Here is a 10,592-nt window from a genome sequence, read left to right on the forward strand (position 1 = left end):
AAGCTCTTCTAACCCAGCTTCAGAACCTGGAGTCCTTAAAAGTCCAGTTTGCAGTGGCTGACAGTCAACTGGATGAATGGGTCAGTGATCTAAAGGAGATTCGTCGCAAGATCCGAGAGGAGAAAGGAATCTTGACTTCTGCTGTGGAAAAATACAACAGAATGGTTCCAGACAAAGAAACTCTGTGCTTGGAAGAAATTCTGTCTGGTGACACAGCTTGGCCATAGCAGCGGGCACACAGCGGTAGGTGTACAAATATGTTGTCTACTTTCAGCATATCTGACAGATAATGAAACCCAGTGCTTCAGGTGTTAACCTAAAATCACTTACGACTTCAGACGTTCTTTGTGAATTGATCTATAACTTTGTTATAAATGCATTTCAGACTCTGTCAGCCTCACAACAAAGAGAAGGGCATTCGATATCATCATGGCAATAAGAAGACTCGAGGAGGAAAAGAAGATTCTTGTTAGAGAGATGGACCATCACTGGAAATCTCTTTCAAAATATGATGATATCCTGAAAGAGCTGTCCGGCCTGTTTTCCAGTGAGATATTTAAAAGTATGTATTTAAGTAATGCATACAAAACACTGACTGTTTCTGAAGGCAGTAAAGCAGACTAAGTTATATGTTGTTCTACTTTTAAGGTTCTCATTGTGGCCTAAGTGAGGAGGGTTTGAGAGGTCAACAGAGCATCAACCTCAGAAAACGGCAGAATGTGAAACAAAACAAGACAGTGTTATATGCAAGTTTTGTCAGGAGCAGAGAACATTAACCTTGATCATACTTCCGATGATGACTTTTACAGTGACTCTGAATTTTCTGATTAAAGTTGGTAATAAATATCTGTAATATATCAGTTTGTTTTCAAACTTATATCAACTTCCTACCTAGTAGGTTTAATGCTGGGGACCCAAATATATATACATCTAGCATTTTTTTCATGTCTGCCATTGACCAGTCATTGACAGTGCATTCCCAAGACTCCATCACATCGATGCATATAGTTATTTATACAAAGACCACTGGCACCAAAATTAATAATTACAGAAATTTTTAAAAACAAACAAACAAACAAACAAACAAACAAACAAAGAACTCAAAAAAAAAAAAAAAAAGGTGAGTAAAACAAAAAACACAGAGCACATCATGTTTCTTTTTATAGACATTTTGTTATAGTCAGGTAACTTTTCATTGATAATAGTATATATAGAAGATGCTATTCCTTTTATTGATTTCCATGGTTTGGTGCAAAGATGGGTTTCAAGAGGAGTTTCTTTTGGAATCTCGGGGAATAACCCTTTGGATTTCTCTTTAACCCAATCTCTTATTTGTAAAAATTTGAAGAAACTTTGTCCTGAGAGTTTGAATTTTTCCTTTAGTTGTTGAAAGTCAGTAAATGTATCATTATTATATAAGTCACGCTCTCGGTTGATTTTTCTGTAGTCGGCAAACTCATTTCCTGCATTACCTGGGCGGCCCGGCTGCAAAATCAAATACACATGTGCGCCTTGGCGCTTGTGCTGTACGTAACAAGTCACGTGACGTGACGCTGCGGCTGTGATTGGTTCAGCTCTGCGCTACTTAATTTGGATTGGCTGTTGTTGTTTTTTTTTTTAAGAGGACAACAGTGATGAGGCCTATCGCAATAGTTTAATTTTTCTATCGAGAAAAAGTTATTTCGCAATACATAACGTTATCGTTTTATCGCCCAGCTCTACATTAAACCTTCAAAACGTCATCAGTAAAGTGTCATCCTTCATTTGGGGGGGTTCGCTACAGTAATAGTTTAACAACAAAAGTATAGCTATCAATCAAGGATAATGTTGGATCAGTGTTTCAATATTTATATCTTTTATTAGATGTACATGTGGTTTGGTTATTTCCCTTTTGGTTGAAAGTACACTGAGAGAGGACTTTTTTATTAGTGATCTTAATAGTATTTTTTTTTTCATATTAATGTAATTTTTTCATCTAAATGAATACAATCTATTTGTGTATGGTTGTCAGTCCAAAGAGGGAGAGAGGAAAGACGGGAACGTGAGGAGAAAGTACAAGGTCAGGAAGAACTAGGTAAACAGACAGGGAATAGTGAAAGGCAAAACAGAAACTGTTAAACTGACAAAGAAAAAAAACCTAATTTTACTCATGCAATCTGGAAGTTGCGTTCTCCCTATATTAAAGCTGCTATACAGAATCTGCAAAACAAACTGGGTTGAAACATTTTTGACCCTCTTTAACAACATTCCAACATAAAATTATCATTGATTGGGGAGATTAAAATTAATGATATATTTTTATGTGGTTCAGCCACAACTCTACTAAAACCTCAGCCAATAATAGGTAGGCCAACTTTTGGACCATCTAGTTGTCTGTATGACTGCCGCAGTACATGCACCACATTTGCGCACTATCAGAAAATGCCAAACGGTGCCCTGGTGGAGTGAGGAGCTGTAAAGAGAAGCAGAGTGCTCTGTTTATATTCTAAAAATGTTTTAAGCTGGCTTGTTTCAAACATTCTGTACAGCAGCTTTAAATGTTTTCCAAAAGCACACATACACTTACCTTATCAGTGTTTCTCAAACTTTTTACAGTGTGTACCACCTGAGAAAGTGTCAAGCTCTCCCAAGTACCACTATGAAAGCATGAAACCCATAAATCTTACAACACATAATTCCAATCTGTTACTAAAATGAAAAGTCACATTAAAAAGTAAGCGCATTAAGTCAGAATGAGGTTAAAATAAAAGGAAAAATCTGCAGAGCCATAGTAGTATCTGCTCTAAAGATATTTTCATACATTGTATACACTGTACCATGGGCAAAGTTGCCTCCATTTTTATAATTTTTTTTATTAATATTTTATACATTTGTACATTTCACGGACTCTTCTGTTTTTGGAGTATATTTTTTATGTATCTGTATTATATTATACATACACATTAAAAGTGAATCTCTGTCCAAAAAATGCACTCAGTTTACTTTTTACTCACTATGAGCATCATTTATTATTCTCCTCCAGTAATTAAGGTTAGGATATGTTTTTTTTTTTTTATTCCAATCAATTCTTCTTTTGCAGCATTTAAATAACCTTTACCAGATTTGATGGTTTTGTTACAAACTTTTCAAAAAAGTGTTTTGCTTTCCTTCACAAATGTGGGGATTGAATTGTGTTAATATGTACAAAACAGTGATGCCATGTTTTGTGATGAGGACCCAGGCACAGAGAGACTTGATGAATTTAAAAATCTTATGATTTAATAAAGAAATTTGCAGACTTGCACAGAGATGGTAAAATTATGATGACTGATAACGGAGAAAACCTTGTTGGAGTGAGTCTCAGCTGCGTCTCTACCAGTTTTATAAGCCGAAATATACACAACATATGCTGTGTATATTTTAGTCAAAGTCTGTCTTGCTTTGTTTGTCAGACTTTGAAAAATGGGACGACTGCATTTACAGATCAGAGGTGGTGTGTCTTGTTCATATCTTCATCTGTGTGTGTTTTTTCTTTATCACAGCAATACTCTGAAGCTGCTCAGCTCTATGAAAAGGACAGTATTATGACAAAGCAGCCTCTCTCTACATTCGCTGCAAAAACTGGTGAGGCAAATATGAACACACCTTGACAAACACATCCAATCAGCACGTTTCTCATCATCTTGGTTGGATTTCACTTTATTTTGTATATTTATTATTTCTCAGGACGAAGGTGGGAGAGCTGCTTCCAAACGTCTCTTCTCCCAAGATTCACTTGCAGTATGCAAAGGCCAAGGAGGCGGATGGCAAGTAGGTTGTTAGTTTGTGTACCTGTGTGCTGTGATGTGTAGATCACTGAAAGGGAACCTGACATCCTGACAGCTGTGTGCACAGATACAAGGATGCGGCACGAGCCTACGAGAGCGCGAAGGACTGAGACAATGTGATCCGCGTGCTGGACCACCTGAACAAACCAGAAGAAGCTGTTCGCATCGCCAGATAGATGCAGAGCATCGATGGAGCAAAGATGGTTGCCAGGTAGGATTTTACTGACCTGAAAATCCAACAAATAACTCACTTTTTTAACATTTACTGTAAAAGGGACAGCTTTTACAGCTTTAACAAATTACAGGCACTGAGTGTACAAAAACATTGGCAGTACCATGTTATTTTTATTTTATACGCATCTGCGTAGGTGTCCTCGGGTATGGAGGGCCACCCGGGCTGCGTTATTACGCACCAAGGACCGTAATAAACGCATTGCTGACCGCCATCGGTCCTCCACCCCCGCCTGTGCTGTTGGACAAAAGGTATGGCTTTCCACACGCTTCGTTCCCGTCAGGGCGGAATCCAAGAAGCTCACTCCCACCTTTATCGGCCCGTTCGAGATCTCTGCTTTGGTTAACCCTGTGTCCGTAAAGCTCAAACTACCTCGCAACATGAAAATACACGACGTCTTCCATGTGTCTCAGATTAAACCTCTCCAGTCCAGCCCTCTGTGCCCTCCTTCCAGGCCCCCTCCTCCCCCCCGGCTCGTGGATGGTCTGCCGGCCTACTCTATCACCCGTATCATGGATTCTCGGCGCCCGGGGCATGGCTACCAGTACCTGGTGGATTGGGAAGGCTACGGGTTGGAGGACCGGTCCTGGATCCCTCGGGCGGCTGTCCTGGACAAGCGCATGCTGCGGGAGTTCCATCGCCTGCGTCCGGGTAAGCCTGGTGGGTCGCCGGGAGGCTCCCGTTGAGGGCGGGGGGGGGTACTGTCATGGTCCCTGTGCCTCACCAGCTGATCCTGTATTAGGCAACATGTGTTTTGTTGTTTTTTTGCTCTCCCTCTCTCTCTCTCTCACCTGCCGGGGCGGTGCTCATTATGGGCTCCCGCCCCTGGCCCACACACCTGCCATCTCCACACCTGCTGCCTATCTGGGTGATCGCAAGGCCTATTTAAGACGGCAGCACTGTGTTACTCGTCGCTGGATCGTTGAGCTATCAGCGTCAGTCACTCTGCTGTTAGTGAGTTAAATTCTGTAAAGTTGTTTCCGTCTGTTCGTCGTTAACTCTAGTTTCTGTGTACAGATCTACCCCGGACCTTTCCCTGCCTGCCTGTTACCGGGTGGACGAGTGAGTGGATTTGTGTTACCCCGCTGTGGAGAGAGGAGAGAGATTCGTTGGAGTGTGTCTGATTTCCGTCCTTCCCCTCACATGCCCCGGAGCCCTGGATCCCCCTCCCCTCCCTCCAGCAAGTTGTACATAGTATCACCTGGTGTCGTTTGTGTTAATAAACTGACTGTCTACTCTGCAAGGATTCCCGGTCTGCGCCTGAGTCCATTAACTAAAACCTGACAATTTTGCTTCTTTCTCAGGACGAAGGTGGGAGAGCTGCTTCCAAACGTCTCTTCTCCCAAGATTCACTTGCAGTATGCAAAGGCCAAGGAGGCGGATGGCAAGTAGGTTGTTAGTTTGTGTACCTGTGTGCTGTGATGTGTAGATTGCTGAAAGGGAACCTGACATCCTGACAGCTGTGCGCACAGATACAAGGATGCGGCACGAGCCTACGAGAGCGCGAAGGACTGAGACAATGTGATCCGCGTGCTGCTGGACCACCTGAACAAACCAGAAGAAGCTGTTCGCATCGCCAGAGAGATGCAGAGCATCGATGGAGCAAAGATGGTTGCCAGGTAGGATTTTACTGACCTGAAAATCCAACAAATAACTCACTTTTTTAACATTTACTGTAAAAGGGACAGCTTTTACAGCTTTAACAAATTACAGGCACTGAGTGTACAAAAACATTGGCAGTACCGTGTTATTTTTATTTTATACGCATCTGCGTAGGTGTCCTCGGGTATGGAGGGCCACCCGGGCTGCGTTATTACGCACCAAGGACCGTAATAAACGCATTGCTGACCGCCATCGGTCCTCCACCCCCGCCTGTGCTGTTGGACAAAAGGTATGGCTTTCCACACGCTTCGTTCCCGTCAGGGTGGAATCCAAGAAGCTCACTCCCACCTTTATTGGCCCGTTCGAGATCTCTGCTTTGGTTAACCCTGTGTCCGTAAAGCTCAAACTACCTCGCAACATGAAAATACACGACGTACTTGATGTTTAAAGGCTTTAAGGATTCATTCCTGTTAGGATTGGTGGTCATTCATTTTCTGTCAGCTCTGTTTGTTTCTGCTTGGTGAATTATTTTTATTTATTTTTTTCCATTTGTCTGTTTGTGCGCACCCCAGGTTCTTTCTGCGGTCTAACGACTATGGCTCAGCCATCCACTTCCTGGTTTTATCCCATTGCAACGACGAAGCCTTCCAGCTGGCGCAGCACCACGAACAGATGGAGGTCTACGCAGACATCATCGGTCAGCCTGTTTCTGGAAATCTGAACTGTTTCCCTTTTGCTGTGTTTGCTTGAGGCCTGAGCTGATTTCTCTTTGTGTCATTCTGTTTAATTATGCGTAGTTTTCACTGTTGTTTCATGGCTGGTGGGTTTTGTGTTCATCAGGCTCTGAGGCGACACAGGAGAACTATCAGTGTATTGCTCTCTACTTTGAGGGAGAAAAGAAACACCTGCAGGCTGAAGTTCTTTCAAAAGTGTGGACAGTACAGCAGAGTAAGAGCAATGAATTCACTCATCAGTCATGTTTAGTTTTATGACTCCTGTTATTCAAACGGCTCTTTTCTTTCTGGACAACTGTCAGGCGCTGAAGCGCTTCTTGTTGTACACTAACACCGAAGAAAACATGGCGATTGAGACGGTGAGAGCTGTGTGTGTGTGTGTGTGTGTGTGTGTGTGTGTGTGTACATAAATATATAAAATATAGTGTATTTAAATATGTCCAAATTTCCTTTTTTTTTTTTTTTTTTTTTTTTGTTATACTTTCTTTTTTTAACCCTGACGGCATAGGGGCAGCGAGGGGTGGCATCCCGAGTTGCATCTTCCGAGAGGAAGATCCCACTAAAGCTACAAGTCAACCTACCGGAAATATGCCCCCAGGGATTCCCGAGAGGGGGGGTGGAAGAGAATCCCACCGGATGGATCAAAAAAATACGACACTTGGCAATGGTAATATGACAACGACCGCGGAATGCATATGCGTCAAGATATGCAAGAACCGACATGGCCTGCGGATCCACCAGGCCAAAATGAAGTGTGAGGAGAAGGGGTTGGCATCACAGTGCGCAGGAAGCACACCTGGTGAGACGAAGGAGGAACCAGGCCGGAGTCACCCCACAGTGCCCGGAGCCTCCAGGTGATGCAGGCCCCTGAAGCTCACAAGTCATCAGAACATCGTCGGGTGCAGTGTGTCATGGTTCTGGGTCAGTTCGACCCAGCTTTTTGGAGTTGTTATGTTTTGGTTTTGAATGATGGGTTTTTCCTGTATACTGGTGGTGGTGATGATTATGATGGTGATAGATTATTATTTGAGTTCCATGTTTCTGTTTATTTGTGTTTAGGATTTGTGTTCTCATGTTTTGTGTGGGTTTAGTTTCATGTGTCATTTTCTGTCTGTCTCTCAGTGTCGAGTCTGCGTCTTTGTGTTGTGTTCTTGTTTCCTGTTTTATTGTGAAGGTCTGCGTCTCATGTGAGTGTGTTCAGTTTTACCTCTGTCTGTCTTGTTGATTACGCCCAGCTGGGTTCCCCAGCTGTGTGTAATCTCCCTGTGTTTCTCTGTGTATTTAAGTCGCGTCTTCTGTCTTTGTAGTTGCTGGTCCGTCTGTGTATCCACCCTGCTTCATCTGTGTGTTCTCCCTGCTGTTATCTTCATGTACCATCGTCTCCCTTCCTTCATGTTCAGGTTCGTGTTCTTGTTCGGGCTCAGTAGTTTAGTTATCCCAGTATAGTTTAGTTCTCCGTTTACCATTTTGTCCATCTATACTTTGTGTTTAATAAACCACCCTTGTTGGTTTTTTTTTTAATAAAGTTATAGACTTGTCCAATCCAGTGGACTACATGCGCCCGAGCACTCAGCATGAAATACTGTGAACTTACTGTAAAAATGAATTACCTTGTGTTCTATTGTAAATATACAAACACTTGTTTTGCTTGTATTCCTTGAAAAACATCTCAGCAATTTTTTGGAACTTTCAACTCATATAATATAACTCATAAATCTTACATCTCAATATGGCAAACTATCTCCAACAAGAGAAACATTTTTGAGTCTACACAGTTCTATAACGTTGCAGGACAGTATTACCAAGCCCTCATTAGAATGCTGGAATAAAACACAAACTGACTTCTTAGTCTCTGCATCTCCAAACACTTCTATGTCCATCACATCTAGGCTGTGTGAAAGTTTGCAAAGCATCCAGGGCACAATGGCACACAGCAAACCTGACCTCACGGGCTACTTTGGTGACTGCTCTCAGCTTCATGGGTTGTGAAGCAGACAGTTAACTACCTGAGAGAAAATTACAGCAGATAACTAATTACAGGCTATTACTTTTGTATCGGTTATTGCGTTGATGGAGTGAGTGATGTATGCTGGGTAATGGCACAGCTAGTGATTGGGTGACTTTATTGTACCGGTTTTATAAACTGTTCTACAAGCCTTTTCATATTTGGAAATCCATTTACATTTTTAACCTGTCGTTCATTCTGCTACAGCTGTAACATATCTTTTCCAACTCCTCTGAATACATGCAGTCATTTTACCATCTGCTTTGGATAATCTCGCTCTTACGTATTAAATAATATAAAATAAAAAAGAACTTTTTTATTAGACAAAAATTTTCGGTGCTGTTAAAGAATACACGGCGACTCACTTTTTTTTTGTTGAGAAAGTGTTGTTTCATATTAGATCAGCGGCAGTGACGTCACCGTACTCGATCGTACCACAGGTAAGTAAGAATCTGAATCTGTAGATTTTTCTATATTATTTTTCTAATTTAAAATGCAAAAAATACTGAAAAAGTGAGCTCACAAAGTTGCTTTTAGCAGTTCTATGGGTTAAGATGAGCAATTTCGTGGAACAGCGAATGACTTGACATTTAAGTGCATATATCTTGCCACGCCACATCATCATAATCATTAAATAGCAGACCGATCATCTATGCTGCAAATGCAAATGAAATACAAATGGACAGTAAACCGGGTTTATCTAAATCGTTACACTAGACACCAACCCTTTACAGTTCACAAAGGGTTTAATGTATATATTCATTTTTACATTTAATTAGTATACTCTACTACTTGTATTTAAAACAAGAAAAACTTGCATCAACACAAATAAAATCCTCTCCACCTGTCTATGGTAGCCAGTCCTCAAATATCTCCCAATGTGGCAACACAGATAAAGAGAACACTGGCGTATAAGGTGCTTCTAAATTCTGAATGATTTTTTTTTCTCAACAGGTTCTTCATCAATCAGCTTATTATTGCTTCCTACATCTGCTTTTTGAAAAACTCCTAAAGGCACATTTAAGAGCCACGTCAGTCTGTTTGTATCTGTTCTTACTGCTGTCCTTATTGGTCCGTCTCTCTGTTTCTATCCGCATTTTTGTCTCTTTAACTCTTCATCTTTTTTGTTTTTGTCAGTGTGCTGGTTAACCTATAATTTGCCTTTTGTCTGTCTGCTGCCTTTTCTGTATGTAATAATTTTTGTTTCAACATGACACGCCCCAAATTCAGGGCCTGTACATCTTGCCAGACTCCCAATCAGGTAAGCGGAAGAACCTGCTGTGTCTGCTTCGGAAGTCTGTCCACCAAAAAAAAGCTAAAAGAAAAAGTAGAATCATTGGATAGCCAGTGGGGGGGCAAGTTGTCCTCAAAAACAGAAATGTTGGACAGATAATTGATTCTGCCCGTATTGCAGTAAGTAAAAATTCTTTTGTTTCATATATTATCATTAAGCTGTTATAAGATGTTGCTGGCACATTAACACAGCTCATCATATGTGCTTTTGAGAACATGCAACAATAATTTAGCTACTATTTTTTTTCCAAATCTCTTGTGGAATAAGGAATATTTTACTGCTACTTATATTTATTATTGGCATTATCATTGTATTAATTAACATTGCATTAAACCACATAATAAGCATTTGTAATAATACATATAATCAAGAAGCAGGCTTGAGTGAAGGCCTGAATGGATTCAGCTTCTTGTTGCATTTGAGTTTGCCTAGCAACAGGTGACGCAAAGAGGAGGACAAGTCCATGGGGACCTCAAAGGCCTGAGATCATCACCATATTTGGAAGAGGATGCCAGAAAGGGGAACTTCTGTGTCTGCATTTATTTCTTAGAATAGATCATTGTCTGTACAAGGGGCAAAGAATGTTCTTAAGATGCAAATTATGTGCTTGTAAACGCAAGAGGGGGCGTTATAATACCCTGACAATATAAAAACAATCTGAAGTGTATTTTTGGGTGGGATTTACAACTGATGGTTTCCAGTGTACGTCTCCCACGCTGCGTGTATTCATTAAAATCAATTGTTTGATCGACCTCTTCTGGACCATCATTGTTTTACTCTCGTCCTCAATTTCGGACCCGTAACATTTGGTGCATTGGCCGAGGGTTGAGGAGAGAGAGTTGGAGATTGAGACCGAGAGGGTCCGAGGCGCTCGAACGGGCAGACACGAGTCAGTGGTCGAAGTGAGTGGACATAAGCC

At 41.4% G+C, this 10,592-nt stretch overlaps 1 protein-coding gene across 16 annotated transcripts; it reads left to right on the plus strand.

Moving 5' to 3' along the window:
* Positions 1 to 3,526: 3,526 nt before the first annotated feature.
* LOC102079366 (uncharacterized) lies at positions 3,527 to 9,208 on the plus strand. Of its 16 annotated transcripts, none has more exons than XM_025904638.1 (13): positions 3,527 to 3,603; positions 3,706 to 3,789; positions 3,862 to 4,017; positions 4,175 to 4,289; positions 4,452 to 4,988; positions 5,043 to 5,218; positions 5,343 to 5,426; positions 5,499 to 5,657; positions 5,815 to 5,929; positions 6,213 to 6,337; positions 6,481 to 6,588; positions 6,677 to 6,733; positions 6,883 to 9,207. In XM_025904638.1, the coding sequence occupies exons 3-8, from the start codon at positions 3,996 to 3,998 to the stop codon at positions 5,561 to 5,563; spliced, it is 999 nt and encodes a 332-aa protein (XP_025760423.1). In that variant the 5' UTR covers positions 3,527 to 3,603; positions 3,706 to 3,789; positions 3,862 to 3,995; the 3' UTR covers positions 5,564 to 5,657; positions 5,815 to 5,929; positions 6,213 to 6,337; positions 6,481 to 6,588; positions 6,677 to 6,733; positions 6,883 to 9,207. The 16 variants fall into 16 exon arrangements, 12 of the variants coding, with proteins under 12 accessions (XP_025760423.1, XP_025760425.1, XP_025760428.1 ...); XM_025904640.1 differs by having other exon boundaries at positions 3,874 to 4,017; positions 5,043 to 5,225; XM_025904643.1 differs by having other exon boundaries at positions 3,874 to 4,017; positions 5,043 to 5,225; positions 5,511 to 5,657.
* Positions 9,209 to 10,592: the final 1,384 nt, after the last annotated feature.

The sequence above is a fragment of the Oreochromis niloticus genome, unplaced genomic scaffold (assembly GCF_001858045.2).
Source record: "Oreochromis niloticus isolate F11D_XX unplaced genomic scaffold, O_niloticus_UMD_NMBU tig00002986_pilon, whole genome shotgun sequence".
NCBI classification, from domain to species: Eukaryota; Metazoa; Chordata; class Actinopteri; order Cichliformes; family Cichlidae; genus Oreochromis; species Oreochromis niloticus.